This window comes from Geotrypetes seraphini, chromosome 2, assembly GCF_902459505.1.
Source record: "Geotrypetes seraphini chromosome 2, aGeoSer1.1, whole genome shotgun sequence".
NCBI lineage: Eukaryota > Metazoa > Chordata > Amphibia > Gymnophiona > Dermophiidae > Geotrypetes > Geotrypetes seraphini.
The window spans coordinates 116,799,447-116,816,766 of NC_047085.1; the positions used below are offsets into that span (position 1 = coordinate 116,799,447).

Genomic DNA, 17,320 nt, shown 5'->3' on the forward strand with positions numbered 1-17,320 from the left:
TTCATTCCTCTCAGGCAAGGGTAAGGAGAATTTCCTCAGCTAGTCTGACACTCCACACAGCAGGCACAGAAAATATAAAAAAAACTAAGAGATCATATTTAGATAGTGTTGGAATAGTCTGAGGGTGGATTCAGGAAGGAGCCAGCAGTTACATGGACAATCTGCACAGTGGTGGTTGCAGATACTTAAGATGTACCACTAAACCCAATGCAACATAGGTGAGGGATAGAGAAAACAGCAATGGGGAAAATATGAAGGAGAGACAGTAGTTATACAAAACATCTCAAGACTAAATAAAGTGATATAAATATTACCTGATTAATGTCGGCATTCCGTGGCAGGAAATAGACAATGTTGTTTGTGATCTTCTGAGCCAGCTTAAAAATTGCAAACGTAAAAAGCAAGTAAAGGAAACAAACTAGTCCAAGGACATCTGATTTCTGTCAAGTGTGCACAAACCAGTTAACACCAGAAGAAAGTACATGGAGAGATAATAGAATATTCTAGAAATTCTCATTTAACTTTTATAAACACTATGGGCTAGATTCAATAAATGGAGCTCAAAAATCAGTGCCAAAAAAAAAAAAAAAATTGGAACTCAATGCTATTCTACAATGGATATTAAAAGACGGGCACCCATTATAAAACAGCACTGATTGCTGATTTCAGTGTCTAAACTTAGGGCTAGATTCACTAAACCTACCGATCCTGTAACGATGGTTGCAAAACCGGTTTTACTGGACTAAACTGCTGTCCGATGAATCTCCTATCCGATCGGATCCATCCATGCAAATAAGTAAAACCTCATGCAAAATAGCCAAGCGAATGCGTCACTAACAATTGATTGGCTATTTTGCATCGGGTTTTACAATTGTAAAACCGACTGCTGTAGACGGCTTGTTTTTTTTTTTTCATGGTCCTGTCGAGACTTGACTACTTTAATGCCCTTTATCTTGGAATAATAAAGGTTAGATGTAAAGCGTTACAGGTTACACAGAACGCAGAAGCAAGATTGATACTGGGTTTGCCTAAATATGATCGTATTTCGCCTCATCTCCAAAAACTCCATTGGCTTCCGGTCGCCTTCAGAATACAGTACAAAGTTTTAATGATTTGTCATCAATTTTTGTACGGAAATATTCCAGAAATGGTAAAAAATAACATATCTAGTTATATTCCCAAACGATTTTGCGCTCTGAGAACTTAGCCTTTCTGAAGATGACCGTGAACCCAAGGTTGGTCGATACTAGGAAAAAGACACTCTGCTGTGCAGGAGTTAAGATTTAGAATTCTTTGGTAGGACAGAATTGTTGTGAGAGAGGTATGTTTAGAAAAATACTTAAAACCCAGTTGTTTACTGATGCTTTTTTAGTCAAACTCTCTTCTTAGGTAAACTTGATGAATTGTTTGAGATCCACAGTTATGATATTAATTTGTATCCACGATACGATATTAATGTTTATCTCTTTTACGATTTGTTTTTATGTAAAGCTTTGCTAGTATTTTTTAGTTATAGTTTTAAGATCTTTTGAATATCTATTTCATGATGTTTTAAGATTATGTATGTATACCTTGTACACCGTTTAGTTGTAAACGGTAAAGAAAATTTTAAAATAAATAAATAATGGCATTGATATTTTAGTTTGAAACAATTTTTATTGATGACAAAACAGAGCCAACAAGTAAAGCAATGAAGCAAATCACCCAGCCCACCCCCAACCTTCCCAAACAAACAGGAACATATCTCTGGAGACACGAAGAAAACCACAAGGTACTTGCACTCTTAGCACCTCAGGGCAAACCTAAGCCCATAAACCACCCCTCCACAGACACTCACGCCTCCCCCCCAAACTAACCCACCCCAGGTGGATATGCACTCAGCTGCAATTTGTTCAGAATGTGGCTCCGGGCTCTCGGAGGCTAAACCTGCAAATAGGGAGACCAAATCTGCACAAAATTAGAGCTTTTCCGACAAGAATGGGATGCCATACGAGCCTCCCAACCCATCAACTCATGTAATTTGTTCTGCCAATACCAAACCGTGGGCGCCTCCCCCGAAGTCCAGTGGGTTAGGATACATTTCTTCCCCAATATAAAACATTTACCAAGGAACTTCCGCTCAGAAGAACCAAGCATAGACCACGCAGAAAATTGAGAAAATAACATAGGATTGGCAGCCACCAAAAGCGACGTCTGCAATAGCCTCCTCAAAAAGGAGGCCAGAGCGCACCAAAAGTCCTGAATACAAATACAAGACCAGAGCCTATGGAAATAAGAGTTCCCAACAACAGAGCATTTTTGGCATAATTGGGTCTCCACACAGCCCATATAATAAGCCTGACTTTGGGAGGCATAGGCTCTCAACAAGGTTCGATAGTGACATTCCCGAAGCTCTGCACTGTACACTAGCCCAGGAGTCCCCTTAAGTGCATGAAGAAAGATCAGCTGACCACACACGTCCCAGATCCCTCTGCCACAACAGCAGAATAGCAGAAAAATCAGGAGGTGCCCCCAAAGCAGTCAACTGCTTATAAAAATATGATACCGAGGGCTCCCCCTCCGACTCTGCCTCCAAAAATGAGAGAAACTGATCCTCGAAGGTCACCGACAAAGAGCCTGGGGGAAAAGACCTCACATAATGGTTCAGCTGACACCTGGCAAAGGAAAGTCCCAAGGGTGGTACCCCACATTGTAACAAGGCAGCCGTAAAAAGAAGTGTGCCATCCTCGCTCAAAACATGCCGTAACTGTTGGCACTGATATTTTGCATGTATTACACACGCAAAATATTTGCCCAACTAAGAAAAATTTTTTTTAAAAAAAAAAAAAAGCCCCCCCTCCCTAAACAAAAAAAAAAAAAAAAGGATGTCGCTGCAAACGAATGGCAGGAGGGATTCCCACTCCCTCCTGAAACCGGACAGCAGACACCGATGCACTCTGTCCCCTCACTGTACCTTAAGTTGGGAGCAGGAGGGGTGCTCAGTCCCTCCTGCTCCTCCAGCGATGAACTACAGGCCTTAGGCCCCACCCTGGTACACCATGTGATGCACAGGGAGAGGCCTAAGGCCCTGATTGGTTCAGGGGCCTTGGGCTCTTCCCTTGGGAGGGGCCTGAGGCGCTTGAGCCAATCAGGGAGTTCCTTAGGGAGTAGCCTAAGGAAGTCTCTGATTGGCCGTTGTTATAGGTCCCTCCCCGTGCATCACATGATGCACCAGGGCAGGGCCTAAGACCCACAGTTCATCTCTGGAAGCCGGAGGAGCAGGAGGGTCTGAGCATCCCTTCTGCTCCCAACTTAAGGTACCAGCTCTGCCAGGATACACATTTCAAATCTGACATATTTTAATCACAAAAAATAAAATTATTTATTCAACTCACGATGGGTCCCAAGCTCTGGTTTCTGTTTGCCTTCTGTTAACTTGCTTGCCAGGGTCTCCTGCCCATTTGACATTTTCTCCTTTCTCCATGCTCACCATACATCTTTCATCTCTGTACTTTCCCTTCAACTGCCATATCCAACATTTCTGTTTCTTTCCCACTGTCTACCATCTCTCTCTTTCTCTCTCTCCCTGCCTTGTGCCCTAGGTCAAACCTATCCATTCCCCTCCATGCAGCAACCTCTCCCTTCCTCCCCTCCATTATCATGTGCACCATTTCTTCTCCCCATGAACCATCTCTCCCTGCCCTCTACCCTATGTCCAACATTTCTCCCTCTCTCTTCTCCATGCATGTCTCCCTTCTCTCCACCATATGCAGGATATTGACCTCTCACCCCTTTCTACCTCTGTAGTATCTCTCCCTGCCTCTCCTCCATCCCATCTCCACCAATTCTTTGTCTCTTCCCCCATGTGCAGCAGCTTTCCATCCCTATCCCCCTGTGCAGCAGCTTTTAATTCTTCCCTCCCATCCCCCTGTGCCGCAGCTTTCCATCCTTCCTATTCCACTGTGCAGCACCAACCGACACCCATCACCCCCTTCAGGCCTTCTAAATTAGCAGCAGCAGTGGTGGCGGTGACTGGCTTGGCAGAAGCAGCTCGGTGAGCAGGTTTTCTTGCAGCCTGCCCGCCAGAGCTTCTCTCTGTCATGTCATCGGTGTTCACCCCGCAGGCCAGGAGAAGCCTGGTCACTGTGCTGCTTCTGCCAAGCCAGTCACTGCCACTGTTGTTGCTACTTTAGGATGCCCGAGGTATGTCAGGAGTCAGGACTCCCTGAAATGGTGAATCTGATTGTTTTTTGGTTTTTTTTTTAGAAAGTGAATCGATTCTAATCAATTCACCGAGATGAATTGGGCAGTACTAAGCCACAGAGTCAAAGAGCTGCTTGAAGACAAAATCAATCCGATGGTCTTATGTATCCTTAAGCACAACTCCTCCATCACTGGTGAGATAAGTGCACTTGGTAACCTGTGCCACCAAGGAATCTACTTTCGGGGATGCAAAATGCTGTGGCAGATATGTTTAATGTGTATTAAATATATCTGCCACAGGGTAGAGCTTGGCCATGGCTCTAGCAACGCTCAGATAACTCTCCTGACGCCTCACAGCAATCCGTGAGCATTTTCACAATGTTTGGATAATCAGGAAAGGACGAAGACTGCAGCTTTGTGCTACTCATAAGGGAGCATTCCACAGATGCTGATTGCCCAGCCTCCAATTTGAACTTCTGGAGGGATTCAGAAATTAGACTGACCAAAGCTGAAGGCTTAAAAATCTCCGCATTGTGGAGTCTACACCCATATCCAGAACCTCTCCCAGATCCTGATCTTGGAGATCTGCAAGCGCTGCTATATTCCCCGCAGTGGTAGTGCCCACCTGCTTAAGCAAGGGCATCGTTAGATCATCTTGATCATCCGTGTCATCAGCAAGCGAATCATCCCCGGATAACTCAGGGAATCTGGACTTAAGACCTGAATCCTGAGAAGGGGACCCCCAAAGCCAGTAAGGACGCCAAAGGAGGCGCACTGGATGCCTTTTTCTTGGCTAGATAAGCCTGGAAGAGCATGTTAATAAATTCCAGGAGGAAACCCTCATCTGAGTAACAGCCACCTCCTGGGAACTTTGGCACTTTTGAAAAATTTCTTGCCTTTGGCGCCAAATCGCAACTGCGTTTCATTGGGGCCATAAGCACACGTTCCCCAGGGAACTTTTTGGACTGGACACAGATGGAGTGGGTGGTAGGACCCCATAAAGTGATCAAGGGAACCAAGGCCGACAAAACCTCGCCCCTCTCCTGCGCCATACAACTTGTAGAACACAACTGCTTGCTGGACAGCCATCCATCATAAACAGGGCATGAATCTGAAGTATCCTGCCCTGAGGAGTCCATCCGAGTAGTTTTCTTGCAAACACGAAGCTTGTAAGGGCAAAAAATAACTTTACATTCAAATTGGGAAAATCCAAAATGGTTGCCGCAGGTGCAAATTTTCAAAGAAAAACAGCCCGGGAAAAGCACAGGAACATCCAAAAGCGGCAAATTTAGAATTTTATGGGTGGGAAATAGGGCTAACTCTCAAACTGCCCAAAAACTATTTTTAAAGACTCTCCAAAATTGTTGTGACAGGCTGTCAGCACTGTACTCCACTGTGCCATGTGGTTCTGGGAGCTGCAGTTAAGGAAGCTGAAACAGTTTATAGGGAGAACCTCTGCCTCAACAAACTTTGCAAACTGGACTGCTGGTCTTCTGACTGCCCCTCCGGCCTGACACCAAGGGCAGGAGACCTCCGCCACCCTCGAGACACATCGTGGTTGAGGGATGCAGTTGGCCCTGATGCCAGACACACCTCCATAGAGCCATACAGCCTGCACTCAAACCCACTACTGGACAAATCTGGGGTGAGTCAGCTTCTAAGGGAATGGCCCCTGAACCTCCTGAAGGTGCAGGCTGTCCAAGAAGTGCACTGCAAAGCAGCCAACCTCCTGGAAGCAGACTTAACCTGCAAAGTCTGCTATCTCCCGTAGCCAGAGCTGTCCCCGCAGGGAACTTCTGCAGCATAAGGACGCAAAGTGTGTAAAAATAATGAGTAGAAGGAAAAATAAACACGAACAGAAAAAGACTAGCTCCTATTGTCTCTCTTGTAGGAAAGCAACTGGTGACCAGAGGGCAGCCCTGAGGTAAAAGGGGAGGGTTAGAAAAATGATCTAAATGAGGTTTCCTACAAGCAGTGTTGCAACATGGGATGAAAAACCCACTTGTCCAGGAATAGAGTGGGATTGTACAAGAATATCCCTTTAAGTGTCAGATATGTCTCTATAAGAGATATAGAGATTACATTTATTTTATGGAGAAAAAATTCTGAACAATTTTTACAACTGGTTAAACAGAAGGGATAGAAATTTGACTTTTAAACTAACATATCATGATAAACAAATGATTTTCCTTGACCTTATCAATAAAGATACCCACTGTTTATAACATAAATTCAATTATATACAGCAGTAACCTCTCAGTTCAAAGGGGTTAACAACAATCAAGAGACTGTAAAAACAGAGTGTATTATAATCACATTCAGATGAATTTGTCAAATAAGTAGATTTTTAGCATTTTTCTAAAGGAAAGATAAGTTATTGTAAATCCACTGATAAAAAATGCTTTCTTACACCCCTCTATCTAGGATAAATTATCAGCACCCGCAAAGGATTTTCTTGTGCTAGTCAATACCATGAATTTCAATTTGATTATCCCTTATTTATCTTTTCAAAATAATACATTATTACTGGTGTAAGGCATATGCTTAACAAAAGTACTACCGCTGTAGTCACGGATTAAGATTAATTCCCTTTAGTGATAACCATTTTAAACCTGAAAAGCACTCCCAAACACTGGGAAGGAAAGACACTCATCTCCTGTCCTCTTAAAACATGCCCTTAAGAGTAGTCGAGGAAAGATCCTCTGCTACCTGACGTTTAAAGGATATCCATCAGGAGCCATCATTGTGCTGATATCAAAGATTTCAGCACTGGCATAGTTGGGCCCTCCCCAGGGGGGGCTAAGGAAAACTACATCAGCCTTTATTCCAGAAGCCAGCAGCAGGAAGTCTCCACAGATAAACTCAATCTGTTCTGCGACACCATATACTTCTGAGTTGTTATGAGCAAGATCGATCTTAACAGGGTCGATGTCGATGGCAATCACTATAGGCAGAGAAAGAGAGAAGCAGAAGACATGTGTCAAGAGTTATCCTAGGGTGCACAGTTAGACTTCTAAGTAAGAGACACAAGAGATCCATACACATTGAGGAAAACAGATGTTTTTAGAAAATAGTATCTAGAAAGGAAGACCAATTAAAAAAAATATTCCATCTAATTTTTGGAGGTATAAGCAAAGTCTCTGTCAGACTACATGACAGCAATAAACAGGCAGGAATGTGTTAAATTGTCTCAGGAAACACCTCCATACCCTCAAGAATTTAAACAAGCAAAATACTCCACAGAATAATGGAAGAGTTGTTATAATCTATTTACAATTTCCTTTTTTTTTAAAAGACTCAAGACAGATTTCAAGGGATACATAATAGTCTTTCAACCCCTTTTATCAAGCTGCGTTAGAGGATTTTTAGTGAGGGCTGCTGCAGTAAATGCTCCGATGCTCACCGGCCTGTATAATAATCCTCTAGCGCAGCTTGAAAATTTTTTTTTTACCTTCATGAGTTTATCCTACAGTGTTAAAAGCATAGTTCATCCTTTTGGCCTCTTTTACAAAGCTGCGCGGCAATAGCCCCGAAGCCCTTTTAATCTTTATGGGCTTAAAAGAGGCCGTTTGTGTCCAGCCTTTCCCATTTAAGCAATAAATAACTATATATAAGGTTAAGTGAAATTGACAGATATAAAACATTAAAACAAAATACATAAATAAAAAGAATGTACATTGTTTATTTTATAGACCAATTCTTAGTTTATCTACTGTACTTCGGGAAATGGTACTCAGCGCTTGGGTATCTTTTTTTTTCAAAAAAAAAATTTTGTGATTAAGGTATTTTTTCTGGGTAAGTTTTTGTGATATTTTTGACAGTTCTATTTTTGTATTTTTAAAAATAATTTACATATTTATTACTATTCCTTTTGGTACCATTTTTCCCTCTGCCCTTACTTATTTTTTTTCTTTAGACTCCTCAGTTCTCAGCTGTCACCTTATTTCCTCAGCTCTCTCTCAAACATGAACATCTTGTTTGAATTACCGTATTTTTCGCTCCGTAAGACGGTGCTACCTCTAGAGCAGGGGTCTCAAAGTTCTTCCTTGAGGACTGCAATCCAGTCGGGTTTTCAGGATTTCCCTAATGAATGTGCATGAGATCTATGTGCATGCACTGCTTTTAATGCATATTCATTGGGGAAATCCTGAAAACCCAACTGGATTGCGGCCCTCAAGGAGGGACTTTGAGATCCCTGCTCTAAAGGAAGAAAAACCAAGAAAAAAAAAATTCTGAACCACATGGTGTGCCCTGTCCCCCCTCTGGTGGTAGGCCGGGACAGGGTACAGGGCACATCTAGTGGTGGGCATGTCTAATGGTAGGCAGCCCCAAGTCAGCCCACCCCCAGCCAGCCTGCCCCAAGCCAGCCAGAAGCTAGTCAGCCCGCCAGCCAGCAAGCAAGCCCAAGGCCAGCCAGTCAGCCTCAAACCAGCCCGCCCGCCCCAGGCCAGCCCCAGGCCACCCAGCCAGCCCCAAACCAGCAAGCCAGCCCGCCAGCCCCAAGCCAGCTAGCCAGCCCCAGGCCACCCAGCCAGCCAGCCCCCTCATACCTTTTAAAATCCTGCCCACCCATCCCTTACTCGTGGGTCCGTCGGCTCCAGCCCACCTCCCTTATTCGTGGGCCTAGCAGCTCCAGCTATCTGGAAGACGGTGCTCGCAGCCTTTGCTCTGCTGGGCTCCTCCTTATTTCTTGGCCAGCGGCACAGAGACCAGCAGTGCGGACGTCAGGAGCAAGCTTTATGCTCTCCTGCTCAGCTCTGTGCTGCTTTCCGAATGGCTGCCGTTAAGTTCTTGTGAGTCCCGCGAGAACCTATGGCAGCCATTCAGAAAGCAGCACAGGGCCGAGCAGGAGAGTGTAAAGTTTGCTCCTGACATCTGTGCTGCTGATCTCTGCGCCGCAGGCTGGGAAATAAGACAAAGGATACACACTGGATCACCAGGTTAAAAAGAGGGGACAACGACGACGGCCAGCCGGGCGTTTTTTTAAAAAAGGTGTTGTGGTGGCGGCGGCAGTGGGCAGGTGGATTTAAAAAGGTGGTGCGGCGGGGTAACAAAATTTGTACTTTCGCTTCATAAGACGCACCGAGATTTCTATGCACTTTTGGGTGGAAAAAAAGTGCTTATGGAGTGAAAAATACAGTAAGTCCCTGAAGCAAGACTACATGTTGACACATTGAACAATTGATTTGGCTATGAACTTTATTGTACACATTTGATACTGATTTATATTTTCAGTTAATTCACTTTTGTTTTAATAAACATTCTACGTCTGAACAGTTCACATTTTCCCCTGGATTCTATATATGTTGCTTTGAGCTGCACATGCAAATATAGGCATGCAACTTAATTGAACAATGAGTCAACTAGTACAGATAATAGGCATTTTAATCATCAGTTATTGATGCTATTGTAATTAAAAATTATACATGCAAATTTAGGCCAGCTGTAAAAATGGGGCTCAGAAATAGAAGTGTCTTGGGCAGATGGGAACATTTCTGAAATTTACACGCATAATCGTAGAACAAAAAAGAGGATCAGCACCTAATTTAAGCATGAGGATTTACACTATGTTTCAGCTGGTGTAAACGGTTGAGCACAGGTCTTGGGTGTAAGCACTATTCTATAAACCATGCCTAACTTTGGCTCCCTTTTACAAAATGGCTCGTGAGTGCCATGCGGCAAAAGCCCCAAAGCCCTTTAAATCTCTATGGATTTCGGGCCATTTGTCGTACTTGCCCACACTAAAATACTTTGTAAAAGTTGGCCTTTAAGTGCTGTTTATAGAATACTTATGAGCAGCTTTTTAAGGCACCATATATAGAATTTAGTCCTTTATGTCTCTACTGAATTATATGGGAGTATTTATTTATTGCTAGTTTTGAAAGCCTTTTATCTATTTTTTGGATGCAAAAGTAGTGACAAATTATTGCATAGTTTATTATTACCTTTCACCCTTAGATCAGGTTATTGAAAATTTTATTTTATTATTTATTTTTTACAGCTTAAGACACCTTTTAGAGGATAATTGTATCATGCGTCTCTTTTAAGGGAGCTTTAGAAGTTATAATGCCAAAACACTGAAATTTTCCATCATTAACTTCCCGAGGAATCACAAGAAAGCCATTAAAATATGATACTGGTAGTGGTCTGTTCTTGCTTCTTGATATAATCAGCTGCTTTTAATACAGGCACACTGGTATGGACTGGTCCAGTTGGACAAAAATGATATTTCCTGATTTATTCCTCAATATATTTTGTGCTATGTGAAAAAAATACCTCCTGCATATTTTGCAAATCTCTGAACTACATATACAGTAATCCAAATTCATCTGAGAATCAAGCAGGCAAGGTTAATGACAAGAAAAGCTAGTTCAATGGTCGGACAACTGCTATAGAATTCTCTGTCTGGTACCTTTAGGCTTGAACAAGATTACTTAGTTTTTAAGAAGCAACTTGACGGTCTTTTTGGTTGTACAGGCTTTTGACTCATAAGGTAGTAATGCCCTTTAAGGCTGCAATTTTTGTTTTATAATTTTGTACTTAAGTCTGTTAAAAGTTTATACTCATTTGTCTGAAATCTCTATGAGAAATTTGCATGAAATAGAATACAAATTCCACAAATGAAATGAAGATAAACACTTGCCGAGCCTCTTACGGTACCTGTAGGGATTGCTTGTGGCAAACACAAGCCAAAGTAGAACTACAGAGAATGTCTTAGAGCTGGTCTGCTTTAGGAGTGTATGGCTTTTACTCCATATTGCTAAATTCCTAGTGCGTATGCGTGTTATATGCGTGAAAATACGGTACTCATTTTACCAGCTAAATTGTAACAGTTCATGCAACAATTACAACCAAGTAAACTTATCTTGTAATTTGGTATTCCAGTCCCTCCGTAAACTTTAAGCACAAAAACTTCACTCATGCAACACATTTCTTCTTTTGTCTCTCTCAAAATTTAAAACGGGGACCAAGAAGCTGTCTGTGCCACTGAGAATTAAGCCGACGCGGCCAGCGTTTCGCAGGTCTCTTCTTCCCTCTACTGCTTCAGGGCAACTTATATTTGGTACATTTTACTTCCCACATCCACTATGAGCAGCTAATGATGGCTACCTCCTAATCTTGCCAGCCAAAAGCGAGACTGAACTTCAGGGTATACGTTATTCATGACTGTATTTGACAATGCTTGGCCTAAACTAGGGCTGCTTACATTTCCAAGGACTAGAGCTAATCATCCCAACTTCCCAAAAAGATTATAGTACCTCTTTTTCCTGTCAGTGCAAACTGGATTGCATTTCCTCCAACGCCACAGAAAGCATCTACGATGATGTCACACTTGAAGGACTGTTGCACACGGCCCGCAATGTGAAGAGCAATTTTCTCTGGTGTGACGGAAAACCAGCCCTCTGATGGAAGAGAAAAAAAAATTGCCATCACAAAATCTAACTACACACACATACAGGATAATAAAAGCAAAAATTGCCACACAATATAATCAAACTACGATATAACAAATATCTCACTGCTTCTGTAAATTGCCATAGAATGTTAGCACAGCAGAGAGGATTAGGAATGAGGAGGATGGAAAATACCCTTAACTACAAAGTTGTCTTTTTATGTTGATCAATTTTTTGTTACATAAATCAGCTTTACAAGGTGATTACAAAAGCTGCCATTCAGCTTGACTGGGAAAAAATCCAGTTGCTGGTTCAATACAACATTCAGTGGAAGCAGTGCTACTTACTATTTGAGTGGGTGGTGTGTGAGGGGCGGGTTTCAATATTTCTTAAGCTAATAACAATATCAGTTGAGTACAGAGACAGAGCAAAATGCTTGTCAGACACTAAAAAAATGAACAGGATAGACAAATGTTTTGTCTCTGAAATTGAGGTAAATCTGCAATCTAACTTCTGCAAGGAGGAAAAGGTCAAAGGCTTGCTCTCAGAAATGCCTCTTAAATTGTGGAATCATTATTCTAATGGAGTTGAGGTGGATTCAGGATTATTATTCATTACGGGGTAAATTTAAAATATTGCTATTTGAGAGGTCATATTTGCTATTACACTTCTCCCTCCGTATTCGCTGTGATAGGGGATTAACAGACCCGCAAATATAGAAAAACCTCAAATAACTTTTTTCATATGTTATTCGCTGTTTTCTATTATAAATTATCATGAATATGGTGAAACCGCAAATAACATGGTGGGAGACCTGACCTGTTCTTGAAGGAGAGGCAACACACGGTGAAGAAAGTGCTGGGAATCAGCGATTTTCTCTGTAAACCCTTAGAATCAGCAAATTCTCTATGCAAGCTGACATAATTTGGGGGGAGGAGCAAACCGTGAATAATTGAAATCGTAATTGCTGAAACCACGAATACGGAGGGAGAAGTGTACTATAAAGGGACATTTAAAATGATGAGCTCTGATTTGAGGACAGTAGTTTTTCTGTGTTACACAGGCTGGATGTTTTTAAATTGTACTGAAATTTAGATTTTAAAGTTTTTGTATTCAGTACTCAGTTGTGCAGCAAATGCATCATACTTTTTTAACTTTTTATATACTCGAATATAAGTGTAAGTGTGTGCTAATATTCAAGTACCCTGCAACACTGCCACTGGAAATCTCAGCAGCTATTTTTGTTACTGAAAGAGCATGGGCAAGAGTGAGTGGGAATTGCTCCTGCCCCAGTGGCCCGCTACACCACCAGGGAAACAAGGTAGGCCTGGTGTCCTTCCTCTGGGTCTGGGATAGTGGTTGGTGGTGTCTGTTCAGGGAGGGAGGGGGGAATGCTCTCTTTTCTTTTAAGGAAGTGGGGGTCTTGTGCTGACGTCTCCCGGTTCAGGTAGGGAGGGGGAACACTCTCTTTTCTTGTAGAGGGGGGACATGCTGATGGTGGGGAAAAGTCTCCCTGCTGGGGGGGGGGTGGATGGGGGCTGGGCTCACTGGCTACCCATAAATCATAGAATTACTTATAAAACAGCTTTAATAACCTTTAAAGTTAATATGTTCAAAGCCTCTCTTTCGTTGAAAGAATACTCATTCCTTATGTGCCCTCAAGAACACTGAGATCAGAAGATAAACATTTTCTATCAGTTCCCTCCCTGAAAATCATAAATACCCATCTAGCAACTATCTTTTCAGTAACAGGCCCTTAAACATGGAACTCCTTGCTAATACATGTAAGAGAAGAAGCTAACCTTGATAAATTTAAAGGAAAACTCAAAAGTTTTCTTTTCAAGAATGCATTTGATGTATAAAAGCTATGAGACAGCTAATTTTAAATCTGACGTATCCTATTGTTATTCCCCTTTTTTGTTCCTTTTTTACTTATTGTAGTTCTCCCCTTTTCCCTAATGTTTCAAACTATTAACCGTTTGTCATTTGTTGGATTCCTTTATCTCCCTAAAACAAATTGTTTTGTCATGTACTACTCATATTTTAATTTTATACATCGCATTGAAATTATTTGATAATACGACAATATCAAACTCTTATTAAACTTGAAACTACTTCGGGGGGGGGGGGGGGAAGGGGAGAACTCAAATATAAACTGAGATCCCCGAAGCAGTCCGGATAATTGGACATCCGGATAATCAGCGTTCTACTGTAGCTCATTTACCGTTATAAATGACTTTTAGACATTGCCCTCACTCTCTTATCTATATGTAGATAGATTTAAATATAAAATTGCTCTTCATATAAAAATTTAATAAGTAGTCACCTGTGGTTATGTGTTATTTTGAGCGTGTAAATGCTGAAAAAAATTTGCATTTACATGTTTAAGTGCCCTAAGTGCTATTCTATAAGGATGTACATTCCAGAGCTTAACTATTCTCTGAGTGAAAAAATATTTTCTCCTGTTAGTTTTAAAAGTATTTCCCTAATAGTTGGGGCTTCCAAATACACACCACAGCATTGGGATGCCTAGTTACAGAATTGCCCTAAGGTGTCCAAGTATGTGTTTTTATAGGATTGTTCTGGAAGGAATCGGGAGTTTAATTATCAAAAGCTTGGGGGGGGGATGACAAGAGACGTTAAAGGTCTCAAAGTTAATTCAGTGGGAATGTAAGGTTGATAGTTTGGCTAGAATATCTAATACCTTTGCACTGGCCCTGGAAACCCCTGAGCTAGTATCATTAACTGATGGTCACTGCATGGTCTTAGCATCTCAGCACCATCCTGAACTCTGTTTCTACCACTCTATTCAAATTCTTGTATCACCTCAGTAATAGCAACACAAAACTACTTCTTGTGAAATAACACCAAATCTTGCAAATAAATTACTCAAACCTATGTACCATAATAATGGCTATGTCATATCCAACTGTTATCATGCTCTGCATCAGCACCACAAAGAACTCAGGCTCATAGCTGTTACTTGTGGACATTCAACCTTTTCACCTAAATGCTATCTCTCAAGGGGCAAGCCAAATAAGGTATCCAGATCTTTCATTACAGCTGGCCCTTGCTGCAAGAGAACCAGACCTCTCAGGAGTAGCACAGGTGAACCTGCTAACAAATGAATCAAGTCCACATACCAGAGCAATGAAAATAATCCAAACCCACCAGAAACAGGGTGAGCTGCCACTTTTTGGAAATTCTAGCAAAGACCATGATGGAAAGACATACAAGGGATTCTGTGTTATTCCTGCCAACCCCAATTCATTCCTGTGGCTAAATAAGGAAAGACACTTTCCATTCTGCTGGGTTACCATCAGGTCAAAATTTGGAGGCCTCCAATGGGCCACAAGTAGCTGAAATACTGAAGTGTTCAGTTTCCACTCTCCAGGTTTCAGGAACTGCCTGCTGAGATAGTCCATCTGAATATACTCCACTCCCACAATAAGCACCACTGAGATTGGCTCTGTAGCTTGGCAGAACCCAATCTTGCACCAGTCAGTCACTCTCCTGCTCCACTGTGGTACTTGTGGCTCCTCCCTGCACATTAATGTATGCCACTGCAGTTGCATTGCTGGACATCACCCAAACTGCCTTTCCTAAGATCAGTGGAGGAAGTTCTGTAGTCAAGCAGAGGGCTGTTTCTTCCTAGTGATTGATGGCCAATGACAATCCAGATCTGACAAATACCCTTGGGTGACTTGTCTTAGATAATGTCCTCATCCCATCTCCAGTCTCACAGATGTCACTACCCCTCACTCAATCTGGAGTGTCCAGAAAAACTCCTTTCAGGAGATGAGACAGAACATCCCACCAAGCAGCTGCAGAGGAATACCAAGGAGAACAGAAGCCAGATCTCAAAATTTCGGGACTACTGAAACACGGCCTATTAGAATAGCCTCATGTGAGCCTTCACTCACAGGGCCACTTCCGGTGTCAATGCCATGAAGCCAAGGAGCTACAGGTAGTCCCAAGACTCCGGGGCCTGCTTTGTGCATAACTCCAAGGAGACAAAAAAGGAGAAGCAAATGTCCTACAAACTACGCATGATTCGTTCTATTTCCAACCTTCTAGAAACTTCATATCTAAATATCTTAATACATTCACTAGTTATTTCACAATTAGATTGATTACTGCAATGCCTTAAATCAAGGAATAAACCAAAAAGAACTTAGAACACTACAGATTATTCAAAATACAGCTGTTAAACTTTTATTTAAAGTCAAAAAAATTCGACCACATAACGCCTCTTTTGAAAAACACTCATTGGCTACCGCTTTCCTATAGAATAACTTATAAAATATTACTTTTAACCTTTACATCCAGAATGACTAACTCTCCCGGATTTATTGATAGATTAATCATTCCTTACATTCCATTAAGATCATTATGGGCATGTAATCAAAATCTTTTAGTTGTTCCATCACTACGCCATATAGTATATGATACAACACGTAAATCCATATTTTTTGTAAGTGCTCCAATATACCTTCGTGAATAATCCTCTTTAAACAAATTTAAATCAAACTTTAAAAACATTCTTATTTAAAGATGCATTTGATTTCTGAATACTGACTAACTCCTAAACATCTTGATAAGACTACCAAGCCCTTTCCTTCAGATATGATTATTACTAATCATATTTAATTCCCCCCCACCCCCCCGTTCATTCCTTTTTCTGTATTTCTGTCCTATCAAATTTTTTATTTCTTCCCTTTTCCCGCTTGGATGACTAATTTGTTTTGTCAGTTAGTATTTGTTAACCCGTATTTATATAATTTTTACTAGCTGATGCCCCGGCGTTGCACGGGTATTTAATTATAGCAATAACACTGTAAATGGATTCAAATAAAGATACTTTATAGTGGTGAATGAAATTTTTTTTTACAGCTTAATAAAAAGTACAATATTCAAATTATAATGTGAAATATTTGACAAAATGAATACAATACAACTAACGCAAAACGTGATTATAAACAACATTTTTAGTTTCACCTCCTGGAGCAAGAAAATATAAATTCTTGGGTGAACCCAGCCTTGAGCAAGCAACATAGAGTTGTGGGCCGCGAGACCCCCAGAACATATCACCCCAGGTAGTGAGGGATCTGCATACCAAGTTTCATTCAAATCGGTCAAGCCGTTTTTGAATTACTGTGAGAATGGCAGCTTTTTACATTTTTTCCATTGACATGAATGGGTGAAATCTGATTTTCTGTATGTAGCTCCGCCCACGTGTGCAGGTGGGCTGCGAGACCCCCAGAACATATCACCCCAGGTAGTGAGGGATCTGCATACCAAGTTTCGTTCAAATCGGTCAAGCCGTTTTTGAATTACTGTGAGAATGGCAGCTTTTTACATTTTTTCCATTGACATGAATGGGTGAAATCTGATTTTATGTTTGTAGCTCCGCCCACGTGTGCAGGTGGGCCGCGAGACCCCCAGAACATATCACCCCAGGTAGTGAGGGATCTGCATACCAAGTTTCGTTCAAATCGGTCAAGCCGTTTTTGAATTACTGTGAGAATGGCAGCTTTTTACATTTTTTCCATTGACATGAATGGGTGAAATCTGATTTTATGTTTGTAGCTCCGCCCACGTGTGCAGGTGGGCCGCGAGACCCCCAGAACATATCATCCCAGGTAGTGAGGGATCTGCATACCAAGTTTCGTTCAAATCGGTCAAGCCGTTTTTGCGTGATCGCGGCACATACACACACACATACATACATACCTCCGATTTTA

At 41.7% G+C, this 17,320-nt stretch overlaps 1 protein-coding gene across 1 annotated transcript in view; it reads right to left on the bottom strand.

Moving 5' to 3' along the window:
* Positions 1–17,320, bottom strand: part of TGS1 (trimethylguanosine synthase 1) — a 133,626-nt gene that overhangs the window by 53,762 nt on the left and 62,544 nt on the right. Inside the window, exons 10-12 of the mRNA XM_033933639.1 lie at positions 11,442–11,585; positions 6,910–7,126; positions 315–393 (exon numbers count right to left, since the gene is read on the bottom strand). Of these exons, the coding sequence (XP_033789530.1) occupies positions 315–393; positions 6,910–7,126; positions 11,442–11,585 (440 nt within the window). The remainder of the gene's footprint in view (positions 1–314; positions 394–6,909; positions 7,127–11,441; positions 11,586–17,320) is intronic.